Raw genomic sequence first — 14,734 nt, 5'->3', positions numbered from 1 at the left:
CCTGAGTTCTCTTTTTAAGATTTATTTATTTGAGAAAGAGCATGCGTGAGTGAGTTTAACGCGGTGGGGAGGGAAAGAATCTCAAGCAGACTACTGCTGAATGCGGAGCCTTCTCGGGGCTCGATCTCACAACCCTGAGATCGTGACCCTGGCTGAAATCAAGAGTCAGGTTCTTTTTTTTTTTTTTTTTTTTTAAGATTTTATTTATTTATTTGACAGAGAGAGAGACACAGCGAGAGAGGGAACACAAGCAGGGGGAGTGGGAGAGGGAGAAACAGGCTTCCCGCTGAGCAAGGAGCCCGATGTGAGGCTCGATACCAGGACTCTGGGATCATGACCTGAGCCGAAGGCAGACGCTTAACGACTGAGCCACCCAGGTGCCCCTGTTTTCTGAGTTCTTAAGTGTGACAGGCCCTGTTTTAAGTGCTTAACATATATAAACTATCTCGTCTGTTAAGTACACTGTCATTGTCTTCATTTTACCCACAGGGAAGCAGACCTGTACGGATTTGCAGCTAGTTGTTCAACTTCCTTATTCCTCTTTCAGGTTTTAGCTGACTCTCTCGGTCGTTCGGACACCATCATCAGCTGCAAATAAGGAAAATTTTGTTTTCTCCTTCCTAATAATCATAGTTCCTTTGTTTTTATCATCTTGTTGAACTGCTTGGAACTCCTTGAGCATTGTTAACATTTGGCATCCTGGTCTTGTTCCTGAATTTCCTGGAGATTCCTCTGGTATTTCATGTCTAAGTATGCAGTTGGCTGTTGGTTTCATATATACGTCATTAGGCTGTAAAATTATTCTTGTATTTCTAGTTCATAGAAGATTTGCTCCCATTTGACGTCATTCAAGTAGAACCACTTCCAGCCATGTCCCCACCCTTTTCCTATCACTGGTGATTACAAGGGGGGCATTTAGCTGGATCCTCTGTTGCTCTGCACCTAATAGACTTGTAGTGGCCAGGAGGCCCTACACTCGTGGAGAGACGGAAAATAGGTTCCTATCCTGGCCCCCCTGCACCTCATCATGAAGCGACCTTGGCTTGAGGTACAAGGACATCTAGCGCCCAGACTCAGCCATTGAGGTTGCTGAGGGATTGGTCTAGCCAGTGTGTGTGGAGAATGGGGACCAGGACCCACCCTTTCCACTCCCTGGGTCAGCTGCAAAGTCCTCCAGGGAAGAAAACTGTTTCCCTGGTTGCCAGGTGAGAGAGGCTTTGTTCTGCTAGGACCTCCTGAGAGGTTCCTCAGTTGTCCCTCAGGCCAAGGCACTGAAACATTTCTGTGTGTGTATTCGTGTTGGGTGTGTGGTGCACATGTGTGGCAGGGGCGGTGTGGGGGGAGTGTTGGGAAAACTTGTCTTTGAATAGAAGCCATGGCATGGGCCATTACAAACTGACCTCTCCTTTCCGGAGCCTGTGAGGGACAGATGCTATTATGGCTTTGAAGTAGGGCCCATGAGCTTAACTTGGCCTGCGGGGAATGCCTGGCAGCTGCCTTTTTGGGTCCCTGGCCTGCTTTCAAAATAGCCGTGCCTATCTCTGGGAGCAGAACACGGCTGCCCACAGCCTCCTTGTGGATGCCAGGCCAGCACTGAGGCTCAGATGTTTGGATGGGGCTTAGTTGCAGCTGCACTTGTCATCGGGAGCAGTCATAGCTGGGAGCTCAGGGAAGTCCTCTGTCCTCGGTGCACTGCCACAATGCCTGAGCTGGGTGCAGTGTCCTGGCTAGGTGATCTCCTGGCCAGTCTTCTGCTCTGCCCACACCTCCCCATCCCTTCTGCCATTGGCTCTTGCCTTGAGCTCTGCCTTGAGCTCCTCTCTGGCTGCCTTGTTACCACTCCAGCCCTTCCTTAGTCAGCTTTCCACGAGCTGTCCACATTCTGATTGTGAATGTCCGTTACCTGCCTTCCCTGTTTCTCATTTGCCATGAGCTTGCTTCCAGGCCGTCTCCACTTGCCTCTTTGGCCTCTTCTTATCCACAGTCATGGTGTCACACCCATTTTCGTGCCTGGACCTCTGCATTGCTGTTCCTTCCCTGTTCCTATAATGTTCCCCTACTTGGCTAACTCCTGCTTACCCCTCAGGTCTCAGCTGGGTGGTCTTGCCCTGACCATTCTCGACTGTATAGACTGAGCTCCCACAGACATGAAGCTTACCCTGCTCCCAGCTCTCCCCCCTGGGGGCCATGTCTTGGTCACCCAGTGTAACGGCCAGCCACATAGTAGGCACTCAGTAAGTATTTATTGAAATTAGGGGGAAGTGCTGTTGGGGTGGGGTCTATGGTCCCACCCATGTGAGGTCATTAGGACAGTACACAGCTGAAGCATGGTGAGCTGCCTTTGGGCAGCAAGTGCTTCCTGGGAGCGTCACTGTACCTGTCTTGTGGAGATCGGGAGGGTATGAGGTAGGTTAGGGGTGTTCGTGGATGTGTGTGTGTTAGCATACATGTGGAGGTACGTGGCTTCCAGGCAGCAGATCACATATTTCAATTTGTACAGTCCTTTCCAGATTCTATCATCTGACCCTGTGAGGCTCCTAAGCGAGTAGAGAGTGTGCCTTCTATCTTTGCTCTTCACAGCAGTGGGAGCCCAGTGTGAACTGCTGCAGCAGAAGGGTGTTTGGGTAGGTTTCTTGGCAGAGGAAACTGCTGTGGTTGAGAAGGAGCGGGTCAAGAGGAGCATACAAGGTTGAGGATCAGGGACGGGGTCTGAATGTGGTGGGAGTAGCTGCGCACAGGTGGTGCTCAGGCAGGGGCGGTACGTGTGCCTGGTGAGAAAGCAGTCTGTCCAGGCAGGTGGGTGGGTGGACAAAGGGGACTCCAGAGGCATAGTTCTGCAGACAGCACAGACCTGGCTGAGAGCAGGGCAGTGGCCAGGGCGTGACAGCAGAGCAGGAAATGTGGGGGCCTTAGACTCCTGCCCTTGCCTGGCTTGCAGGATCACGGTGCCTTGTCTAGGGCCAACTGCCTGAAAAACTCCTTTCCCCCACTGGTCTGAATGGCAGATCTGGTCCAGTCTCTCTAGGAAAACACTCAAGGCAAAAAAGGATAAGTCTGCCCTCTCTTCCTGCCTTCCAGCTTGCACGAGCCACTGTTCGTGATCCCAAGACAGGCGTCCTCACTGTTGCCAGCTACAGGGTTTCCAAAAGGTTAGCAGAGGTGGTTGCGGTGGTGGGGTGGTGGTGGTGGGGTGGCAGCTCAAGCCCTATCTCCAGGGCTTCCTCGTTTCACTCAAGGGAGCTTGGCTTGGCTTGTCCTTCCTGCCGACACCTTCCTTACTTAGAATACTCATCCTGTGCTGCTTGTTCATGCTGGCTCTGACTCTGGGGGGAGAGTACGAGACCTCATCTAAGCTGCCTTCCCCATCTTCCTTTCTCTCCCTCTTTTGGCTTAGCTCATGGCTGGAGGAGGACGATGACCCTGTTGTGGCTCGAGTGAATCTTCGGATGCAGCACATCACAGGACTCACAGTAAAGACTGCAGAACTGCTGCAGGTATGGCTGGCTCCCGGGACCCTGGGGTTGGGAAGTGGGTATTTCTGGCTAGGTGGTCTTGCAGGGTGCCCAGAGCCAGGCTTAGGGGGCTTACCCAGTGAAATGTATGACTGCACGGTGCTTTGGATATGGAGTGACCTCACACAGGGAAGCTAGAATTAAGCATGCCCACTGTCATTCCAATAGTTATCATTCAACAGATATTATCTTTTGTGTGCCCAAGTATCATACTAGGAGCTAGGGGCCAGGGGTGGGCATGGCAGACCCATTTGTATCTCTTGACTATGGAAGCTGAAATCCTGAGTTGTTTTAGGGACACTTCTAAGAGAGCTATAAATATCTTTAGAGGTCATAGTTCCGATGCACCTGGTTCACATGCACTTGGAGGTAAAGTGTTCTGTGATACATTGGTAGGAAAAGTGAGAGGTCAGGAGGTGCTGATGAGAGTGGAGAGCTTTGTAGCTCCTGTGGAACCCTGGCTTTCTGCCTTTATTTCAAAGGTGATTGTGAAGACACATGGCAGCCGGGTAGAGCTCCTAATAATGTATCCTCTGGTATATATTGAGTTTAAATCAGTTTTGGCCATGCTCCCTTCTGAACGTTGGAACTTCTGGGTTCTATTGTAAAGTGGTGACCTGAGACACTGCTAGAGAAGTTTCACTGGCATTTTTTACATTTTATTAAAAAGATTTTATTTATTTATTGAGAGAGCGTGTGTGTGCGCACACAAGCAGGGGAAGGGGCAGAGGCAGAGGGAGAGAGAGAATCTCAAGCAGACTCCACGCTGAGCGCGGAGCCCTATGCGGGGCTTCATCCCATGACCCTGGGATCATGACCCGAGCTGAAATTGAGAGTCAGATGCATAATCGACTGAGCCACCCAGGTGCCCCTTGCTGGCATTTTTTAAAGAGTCCCCTGGGTCTGTCTGGCCAGAGTTTCTGTGTATTTAAGGATTGAACCTTTGACCTTTAGGCTTGGCAACCATAGATTTCATTAGAATATTGAACTGAAGATCATTTGGAAGATTCTCTGAACTTTTGCCTGGATACACTCAAACAAATCACTGATTTTTTTTTTTTTTCTCAAGCTGTGTCAGCAATCAGAAAACCAGTTTTGAAGGTCCTCTTTATGGATTTGTGTGAAATCTACCAGTTTTTAAAAACATGCTGATTACCTTTCAGTCTTGTGAAAATTTTATATAATCTTCAGTTCAGTCCAGTTTAGTGTTGAGTTTATAAACTTAATCTTTTTTTAAGATTTTATTTATTTATTTGAGAGAGTGCATGTGCACATGAGCTGGGGAGAGGGGTAGAGGGAGAGGGAAAAGCACACTCCCCGCTGAGCAGGGAGCCTGACGCGGGGTTCCATCCCAGGACCCTTAGAGCATGACCTGAACCAAAGACAGATGCTTAACCGAGCCACCCAGGTGCCCCAATTTAATTTTTTTTAAAGATTTTATTTATTTATTTGAGAGTGTGAGCAAGGGGAGGGGCAGAGGGAGAGGGAGAATCTCAAGCAGACTCCGCACCGAGGGCAGAGCCCAACATGGGGCTCAATCTCACCAGCCTGAGATCGTGACCTGAGCGGAAATCGAGAGTTGGATGCTTAACCAACTGAACCATGCAGGTGCCCCAAGCTTAATTTAATTTTAAGGTGGTCCCATAAACAAGCACTTCAGTAGAGGACTTCTGCCACATTTCCCACTTCCACCATTTCAGGAGCAGTAGGGACTGTGAGTGCACTAGGTACATCTCTGTTGGCATTGTTGTGATTCCTGTCTTCATGGAGCAGGACTATTGTTAGGACATCTGCCACTGTCAGAGCCAGTGATAGGACTCTCTTGGCCCCCATCGAGGACAGCATTCTGCTTGACTGGCTGATTCCATACCCTGACCGGTGGGCTGAGGAGACGGGATGGGACCTGTGTCCCGGTTGCCCTCCCAGCTGGCTCCCTGGCTCCACGCTCTGAACCCTATATCACATGCAGCGGAGAAGGCAGCAGCTTCGTACTTGGACGGGCTTCTCTGCCACAACCCTGCCTCCATCTTGTCTGGCCTGTCATCATGTTGTAGGTCAGTGATCAGTGGGATCTGAATGCCAGGACTCCGCGTGGAGGGGCTCTTAAAGTCAGGGCTCTTCTGGAAGACCCAGACCACAGCTGCTCAGGGGCTGAGGCCCCATTTTTGTTTGCCTTCTTCTTCTTCTAGGAACTGTCTTGGCATTTCCTTTGCCCCAGCCAGCAGTGTTGAAAGCTTTGACCCTGCATGGTCTGAGGGACAGGAACCTGGGTTTCAGCACCTCCCTCTAAGTGTTCATTCAGTGTGGACTGGTTGCAGTATAATCAGTGCCTAGGCACCAGCAAGAGCCTGAACTCCATGGTCCCTCAGAATGTTACAGGTTCCTGGAAAAGAGCTAGTTCTTCTGCTTCCTGTTGACCCTCTTTCACCTGTAGTCGATGTGTTTGCAATGGATCATTTGGAAGAAAAAGAGCAATTAAGGCTTTCTTTTGAACTGGATGAAGGCTTGTCTGATAGTGGAAGAGATGCCACACTGCCAGAATTCTCTAAGACTGAAGGCACTTCTGACTTGATGTCTTAGCCTTAGTAATTTCTGACCATTTATTTTTTTTGTCTTCACTCTGACCTCAGTACCATAAATACCCATGGTTTTCAAATGACTGGCTCTTATACTTTTATAACAACACACTTAATGATTCAAATGAATGCCTCCCCACAGGAATCAGTTTTTTTTGGTGGGGGATTTATTTTTTTTAATTTAAATTCAGTTAATTAACATATAGTATATTATTAGCTTCAGAGGCAGAGTTCAGTGATTTCATCAGTTGTGTATAATACCCAGTGCTCATTACATCATGTGCCCTCCTTAATGCCCATCACCCAGTTCCCCCATCCTCCCACCCCCTTCCCCTCCAGCAACCCTCAGTTTGTTTCCTAGGGTTAAGAGTCTCTTAAAATTTGTCTCCCTCTCTGGTTTCATCTTGTTTTATTTTTCCCTCCCTTCTCATACATTCATCTGTTTTGTTTCTTAAATTCCACATATGAGTGAAATCAAAGGATAATTGTCTCTCTGATTGACTTATTTCGCTTAACATAATACCCTCTAGTTCCATCCGTGTCATTGCAAATGGCAAGATTTCATTTTTTTGATGGCTGCATAATATTCCATTGTATATATACACCATTCATCTTCTTTATCCATTCATTTGTTGATGGACATCTGGGCTCTTTCCACAGTTTGGCTATTGAGGACATTGCTGCTATAAACATTGGGGTGCACATACCCCTTCAGATCACTACATTTGTATCTTTGGGGTAAATACCCAGTAGTGCAATTGCTGGGTCATAGGGTAGCTCTATTTTCAACTTTGTGAGGAACCTCATACTGTTTTCCAGAGTGGCTGCACCAGCTTGCATTCCCACCAACAGTGTAGGAGGGTTCCCCTTTCTCCGCATCCTCGCCAACATCTGTCATTTCCTGACTTGTTAATTTTAGCCAAGGAATCCATTTTGATGTACAGTTGCTTGTTACTAAAGTTGTGAGTCTGGGCCCAGAGTTTGCCCAGATGGTGAATCTGATTGCAAATCCACAAGCTCTCATGACACTTACACTCTTTGGGGACAGTGTTAAATAGTGTAGACACAAGAGCATCAGCACGTGATCAAATGTGATTCCCAAAACTGTTAAAAGATGAGCCCGCTATAACGATGCGGCTTCTGTCACTCTGTGGGGTCTGCAAGTTTAAGCATCCCATCCCGCAAATGGGAGTATTGGAAAGTACAGTCATTCTCTGCAGGTCCAACAGCAAGCGGTGATCAAATTTTGCAGAGTGCATTGGCACGCTAATCCCAGTCATGTTTAAAAGTTTCTTCCAAGTTCTCAACAAGTGGACCCAAGGAAAGTGTTTGTATTATCGCTTTATCAACTGCTGAAGCCCTTCCTTCCTTAGATGTGCTTCCAGCCTGAGGGCCACCTGCTGAACCTGGCCTCCTGGCACTGTTGGCAGGATTTCCAGGTATTCTGGTGCAGGCACCTTGAAGGCTGAAGCAGCCTATGATAGCATGTTTTCGTCCACCGATTCTTCATATCAAAATATTTAGTTTTTGTTTTTTTTTTAAAGATTTTATTTATTTATTTGAGACAGAGAGAATGAGAGACAGAGAGCATGAGAGGGAGGAGGGTCAGAGGGAGAAGCAGACTCCCTACCGAGCAGGGAGCCCGATGCGGGACTCGATCCCAGGACCCTGGGATCATGACCTGAGCCGAAGGCAGTCGCTTAACCAACTGAGCCACCCAGGTGCTCTCAAAATATTTAGTATTGCGCACACTGAAAATCATGCTGTGCAGATTCTGACACTACATCACATTTGATAGATATTGCTTTCTTTTGCAATAAGAGGATTTCCTTTCTTGTAAAGTATCCCCCCTCCTTCTCTCTCCCTCATGTCTCTAGGTCTCCATTATTGCCAGTTTTGCAGAATCTCACATCGGACTGTTGGAATCGCCAAAAAAGGATATGCAAAAAAATACCAACTTCCTGAACACCGATAGCTGAGGCCCAGAGGTTTTTAGGGTTTCAGTACAATACAGTGCCAAATGTTCCCAGATGGACATTGGTGGTACCACTTGATCTATCAGCTTCCATTATCAGATACTGTACTTCGTCTTGAACTCTGTCTCTCATTCTGTCCACTGAGGCTAGAATAACTGTTTGTGACTTAAGACTTACATTGTGCGGGCGCCTGGGTGGCTCAGTTGGTTAAGACTTACATTGTGCTGATAAACTGTTCAGTCAGGCGTTTACAGCTTATAAATCCAGTTACTGACGTCTGGTAGTTGCGGAAGCCAAGATGGCTCCGGTCATGCTCCAGGCCCAGGCTCCCACCAGGGACGCTGAGGCGGTCATCGGCTGCCCAGGTCCTGTTGTTTCACTTGGATGCAGAACTGACCGTACAGGGAACCACTGTGAGAGGGAGTGGGATCTGTTCCCTCTGCTCCCTTTGACCAGGAACAGCAACCAGGGCGCAGTGACCTGGGGCAGGAGCAGTGTCAGGCCCTCAGGAGCTCCCAAACTAGTATAAGAACAACGTTCCTGTCTTGAGTTTCTTGTTGGATTTCCTCTGGATTACCTTCCTGTTATCTTGCAAACACACAGGGCCCCGGCCAGGGCCTGCCTCAATGGAAGGCGCTCTCTTCTGCCCTCTGAGTGTCCCTGAAGGGCTGGAGCTTCTCCGCCGTGGCCCTCTGCAGGTTGCCCATTTTGTTGTGTTTGGGAAACCCCGTTTATGCTGCGGCCAGACTCTTGGACACAGCCGTGGATACATTTGATGCGTTCGGTGTCCCAGTGCTGGCAGGGTGTAGTTATCATCCACCTTCGAGAGGGTGCACTTGGGGGTTCTGGTTATTAAGGAATGCAGGTTGTTTTGGTTGTTGTGGGGAGACGGTATCCCTGGGGAGATGGGCTGCTTCAGGACTGTTCATGCTGCTGACAAAGTCCAATGCTGTTCTTTCCCACCAGGTTGCTAATTATGGAATGGGAGGACAGTACGAGCCACATTTTGACTTCTCTAGGGTAAGGCCCAAACCATGGGTGTTTCCACAGGGCCCCGTTCCAGCTGATTTGAGAAAGCTGGGAGTTTCTCGGAGTATTTCAGCCTCTACATCAGCTCCCCCCACTCCCCGTGCCTTACCAGGACCAAGTCTTTGTTCCTGGAAAAGTCCAAATCAGGAAGCACGGGGCCTGTGGAGCCCAGTGCATCCTGGCTGTTTCCCTGTGCCATGACTTAGCATCAGCCCTGACTAGGTCTTTGTGAAAGCTGTTCCTGCCCCCCTTCCCCTGTGTTTCCTTTGCAGCTCTGGTCCGTGGTCCAGGCTGATGTATGGAACACACGCTTAGTGTCCTCCCTTGACCCTTTTGCTCCCAGTCCTGTGAGTGGGGGGTGGAACCGTCTGCAAACGTGGGTGAAAGTTGTTGTTTGTTGCAGCGACCTTTTGACAGCGGCCTCAAAACGGAGGGGAATAGGTTAGCGACGTTTCTTAACTATGTAAGTATTGGGGCCAGGTCCACTGTTCATTCTCACTTAATTTTATAGAAAAATGAGCAAGATGCTTTCAAGCGTTTAGGGACGGGGAATCGTGTGGCCACGTTCTTAAACTACGTGAGTATGATGCATGCAGCAAATGGGCCTTCGGGGACCCTGGGTCCAGAGTGCTGTCTTATATCCACTCCTGTCAGGGCTGATACCACCAGCTGTCGCTCAGTGGCTGGGTTCCTTCTGGCCCTCAGCACTCTTCTTGGCTGGAGGAGAGAGTTGGCCTGTGTTCCCATCTGTGTGCTCACCCATATCCCTGGCTCCTTTTGATGGGCCCAGTGCTAGTCAGGATTTTTGGGGTGAGTGCTCTGGAGAGTTCCCTCCTTGGCGGCAGAGTGAGGAGGCTGCCATGACGTGCTCTTAAATGAAAGATGCCTTTGTTTCCCCAGAGCTCAATGGCCTGCCTCCCGTCTGCTGCCTGTGCTTCAGCCACAGGCCATTGGGTTTACCTCTCACACGAGGAGCAATTTGCTTTCCCCTCTGCTTAGAGAGCCCGCTCTAAAGAGGCATACAAACTGTCAAGTAACTTAGAGGCAGAAGCCTGTGGCCATCTTTTCCTTTGGTGTCTCATTTAAGCTTTGTGTGTGGTTATTATGTTCTGGGGCTGGCCATGAACGTGCTGGTGAGCAGGACACGTGGAGTCTCTCATGGGGTTTACGGTCTAATATGAGGGACTTGCTTTAACCATCGGAGAGGTAATTTATTGAGTTACCATGGTGACAAATACCTTGAAAAAGTGGCTCAGGGTTGAGGTTCAGAGAAGGCCTCCCTGGGGAATAATGTGTCCGTGGAGACTTGAAGGTTGAGTGGAAATTAGTTGGTGGAACATGCTTTCTGGCAGAGGGGAGAATGTGTGGAGACCTGGAAGAGGGAAGGAGCTGGGGATGTTGGAAAAAGGGAAGAAGACTGGTGTGACTCAGAGGCAGCGCTTGAGGCGAGAGTGGCTGGAGAGAGAATGGCTGCTGAGACTGACAGGGCCTTTGGGTTCTAGAAGAGAGCCTGGATTTGATCCCCAGGGCTGTGGGAAGCCATCAAAGGTTTTCATCTTATTCGTTTACCATATGTCTGTTGAGTGCTCTTTAGTCTGTCTGGCATGCATCCTGTGGAAATATTTTTAAAACTCCACATTTTATTACATTATAGACAAGAAACTTGAAGTAAGACAGCCAGATGAGAGCGAAGTGGTGCCTTGGGCATGAGCTGAGGCACATTTTGTGGGCATAAGTGTAGCCTCCCTACTGTGGAGCTTGTGTTCTATTTAGTTTGGGGCCTCCCTGGGAGAAAGCAGGGCCTGTGGAACCACACCCTGTCTGCTCACCTAGCTGGGCCTGGGGAGGGCTGCTAGAACCAGAGAAACAGAGCCCACAGTGGGGGCCACAGATGGTGTTGGGAGCAGCAAGGAGCTTCGGGCTAGGGCAACTCACAGGGCACGGTGCCTTCGGCGTGGCCCAGGCTGGATGGTGATGCAAGAACGGGGGGTCAGTCAGGCATTTTCCATGTCCAGACTCAGATTGTTCCCATCCGAGGACAGCCAGGATTTGGGTCTCCTGCAGGGCTACCACTCTCAAGTGCCCCTGGCCTGGGACTATCCTGATGAACTGCGTAGATTAAGCAGGGTTTAGGGAGGGGTAATGCATGGGATGCGCTTTTCTTGGCCGAAGGGCCGGCTGTGGAGCAGAGCCTTCAAGCAGTGCCACTCCGGCTCAGAGAAAGGTAATCTGCATGCTTGTGTCCTTGTGGCTCAGCTGCTCTGAGAGCTTTGAGTACAAGGGCCAAGCTCTATGCCTTGTGTTCTCAGATGAGTGATGTAGAAGCTGGTGGTGCCACTGTTTTTCCTGATCTGGGGGCTGCAATTTGGCCTAAGAAGGTAAGTGGGTCGCTGGTTGAAGCTCCGTTCCCATTCCCTGGCCTGCTTGACTCTTACTGTGAGAGGCCTTAGCCCCTTCCTGCCTGAACTCTGACATTGTGGCCTCAGCTTCCATCTGGGGAGATGGGCTGGGAAGGGAAGTCCCTTTGGGGGAAGGTGGATTATTAGACATCTGCCCCACCATGAAGGGTGGATACTTCTGTGCTGTTGGAATGCCAGAGCCCTGTCCCTTTGTACATGGGAAAGTGAGGGTGTTTCTGCTTAGGGAGGTGTTCAGGGTCGGGTCCTTGAGCCCCAAATCTAAGAGTGTTGTCTGCCGGGCTGTCTCTTTTTCCTAGGGCACAGCCGTATTCTGGTACAACCTCCTGCGGAGCGGGGAAGGTGACTACCGTACGAGACACGCTGCCTGTCCCGTGCTTGTGGGCTGCAAGTGGGGTGAGTGGCTTGGTGGTCTCAGCCTGGGCTCTTGTGGTCAGCCTTAGACTCTGAGTTGGGAGATACCTGCTGCCCTATTTTCACAGTGCCAAGACTGTCTTCCTTTTTGAGTTTTTCCTTTTCTCCCTGCTAACTGGTTGTCTCATCCAGCCATGTAGCTGTCCACAGAGCTGATTATGGGCTGGTTGGGAACATGCTCAGAGATGCCCACAGAGCTGAGGAAGCTCCAAGGAAGAATAGGTACACAACCATTGTAGGTCCAGGATGGCTCCCAGAGGAGTGGACTCTGGCAGGGGTTCTGAGGGAGCAGTGGGAGAGAACTGGAATCAGAATGGGGAAGGGGTGACCCAGGCAAGCAAGGCTCACTTGGAACAAGGCCTACACTAAAACTGGCATAATGGGTGTGGGGACCAGCTGCCTTTGTCACTTGCATTAGGGAAGGCCTTTGGCACAGGGGCCATGAGATGAGGCTCAAGGCTGGGACCAAACTTCAGAGGCTGAAGCTGGAGCTTTGTTCTGGAAGCAGCTGTGGTGAACCAGGGAGAGACTTGGGCCAGGATGATAGGAAGTGATTGCAGACAGAGGAGTTTATACCCTCTTGGAGAGTTTTGGGGGTAATAGTGGTAGGTTCACAGAAAATTAAGCAATTAGAAACTAAATGAAGCAATTGCTGACTTCAGGGAAAAGAAAAAGTTGTACGAGAAATGTCAGCATACACTACTAGGTGGCTCAGGCATGAGCAACATTTATGTGACATGATAATGTAAGCACTGAATGTTAATTTAATTAAAATTTGTGATTTAATACTATTGGGAAGATAGGAGGTGATAAGTATGTGTTTTAGGGGTAGTATAAAAGAATTCCAAAATTGGAAGTCAAGAGATAGCAGCATAAGCATGTTATTTAGAAATATGTGGTTGAGTATCAGAAGAAACAACTAAAGGAGGTGAGTGTCCTCTAGAAGTGGGGTTTGGCAGTGGAAGGGGTGGGTAGGAGATTGCTGTTTATCATTATAAGCTTTGTAGACACTTTAATTTTTTTCACCTAGGTACATTTATATTTTAAAAGCTCTGTGGCTTCAGTAGTGCCTCAGGATAAATTTGTTTTGTCATTCTAAGAGTCTTGTGTTAAGGAACGAACTCGTGGCTCGCGTGGATTGGAGGCCCAGCTTTAGGTGACAGACAGTGCTGGCCAGCTCGGCGCCTCTGCTGCCCACAGCACACACACCGGGTCGGCTGGTCCACAGGTCTTGAGGTTGACGTCGAGGCCCTCCACAGTCCTGACAGGAGTCTTCCTCGTCCTTAGCTTCTGTATCTCAGTTCTTTCCCAGCAATACAAGCTGCTTGGGGTCCTTGATACACACCAGGGTGGTTCATGCCTTGATGTCTTTCTCATCCTGTTCCCACTTCCTGGACCCCCTTGATAAAGGAATCATCTGGTATATCCATCTTCTCCCCTGGATAACTCCTGTGCAGCACCATGTCCCAGCCTGGAGTCTCCTCTTCCCTCACATGGTTAGGTGCCCTTTGGTTCAGTTTCCATGGCAATGTACACATATGTATCTTTTATCACCTTTGAACAGTTACCTATTTATACATAGGTCTTCCTTACCAGCTCATGAGCAACTTGAGGTATGAGAGCATACCTTACTCATGTTTGAGTCCCAAGGCCCAGTGCAGGATTCATCATGAAGGAGTCATTCTGGCTGCTAAACTAAACAGGATTGTAACATATTTTCTTTCTGTTCACAGTCTCAAATAAGTGGTTCCATGAACGAGGACAGGAATTCTTGAGGCCATGTGGATCGACAGAAGTTGACTGACTTCCTTTTCTGCCCCTCCCCTTCCTGGCCCTACAGCCCATGTCATCCTCAAGTTCAACATGACAGACACCTTTGTATGTTCCAGGCCCTGTCACTTGGGTCTTTGTTGGAGTGAATGTTTGTCTGGAGCAAAGGAGAGCTGACTTGGGAGGGTCCCAGGTGACCTGGGTCCTGACCTCCCTGGTCACCCTGTGCCACCTCTGGCCACAAAGGCTGGGTCAGAGTGGCTGCAGCAGAGTCAGGCTGTCTAGCACCTAGCAAGGTGCCTTTGTACCTCAGATGTTTTCGGTGTGAGCGGTTTCAGTGAACCAAAGTTCTGATACCTTGTTTACATGTTTTTATGGCATTTCTATCAATGTGGCTTTAACCAAAAAATAAAGTGTCCCTGCCGGAAGCCTTAAAGAGCCTTACTTGGAGTATTTTTTAAGATGGGGGAGCTTATACGAAGTTCACTATTTCTCTCCTATGCATCTCTGTGCAGGCAGAATCTGGGTAGTGAGTACTTGATTGGCAAAACCTTGACCTTGGGTTCTACACTGGTTTCAACACTTATATTTCCAAGCTTCGGTATCCTTTCTGGAAAGTGAGGGAAACAGTCTCTCCTTGCCTTCTAGGGAACATAGTGATCACGTATGTTCATAACTATTTTGCTGTTAAAATTTGAAATTTTTTTTTTTGGAATTTATCAAAAAATTTTGATACACACACAGAATTATGAAACATAAATGTACAATTTAAAGAATATGAAGGTGAACACGAGCATGCATATGACCACCACCCAGGTTAGAGAAGAGATCATTTTCAAATTTGCACCTCAGGAGCCCCTTGTGACCCTCTTCTGGATCCATCTCTGGTCCTTTCACTTGGTGGTAGCTATTGTCTAGTGGTTTGTGGCAGTTATTCCTATGTGTTTTTAATTTTACTACCCATGTCTACATCCCTAAATAAGTATTTTGTTTTCCCCAGTTTTGAATGTTTTGTAAATGAATTGTGCATTTTTACGGGT

General features: G+C 48.8%; 1 protein-coding gene across 11 annotated transcripts in view; it reads left to right on the top strand.

Annotated features, from left to right (window-relative positions):
* LOC118016615 (prolyl 4-hydroxylase subunit alpha-2) overlaps window positions 1-14,130 on the top strand; it is a 44,498-nt gene extending 30,368 nt beyond the window's left edge. For 7 of the 11 annotated variants that reach the window (XM_035014082.1, XM_035014081.1, XM_035014084.1 and 4 more), the window contains 7 exons: window positions 3,079-3,149; window positions 3,395-3,494; window positions 9,031-9,084; window positions 9,605-9,670; window positions 11,403-11,471; window positions 11,810-11,906; window positions 13,658-14,130. In XM_035014082.1, coding sequence (XP_034869973.1) covers window positions 3,079-3,149; window positions 3,395-3,494; window positions 9,031-9,084; window positions 9,605-9,670; window positions 11,403-11,471; window positions 11,810-11,906; window positions 13,658-13,728 — 528 coding nt within the window. In that variant the 3' untranslated portion in view covers window positions 13,729-14,130. The other 4 variants (XM_035014085.1, XM_035014087.1, XM_035014088.1 and 1 more) reach the window with 3 other exon arrangements.
* Window positions 14,131-14,734: the final 604 nt, after the last annotated feature.

The sequence above is a fragment of the Mirounga leonina genome, unplaced genomic scaffold, assembly GCF_011800145.1.
Source record: "Mirounga leonina isolate KUSES-001 unplaced genomic scaffold, KU_Mleo_1.0 Mir_168, whole genome shotgun sequence".
NCBI classification, from domain to species: Eukaryota; Metazoa; Chordata; class Mammalia; order Carnivora; family Phocidae; genus Mirounga; species Mirounga leonina.
The sequence above is the reverse complement of the archived record's forward strand: the minus strand, read 5'-3'. Positions and strand labels throughout refer to the sequence as shown.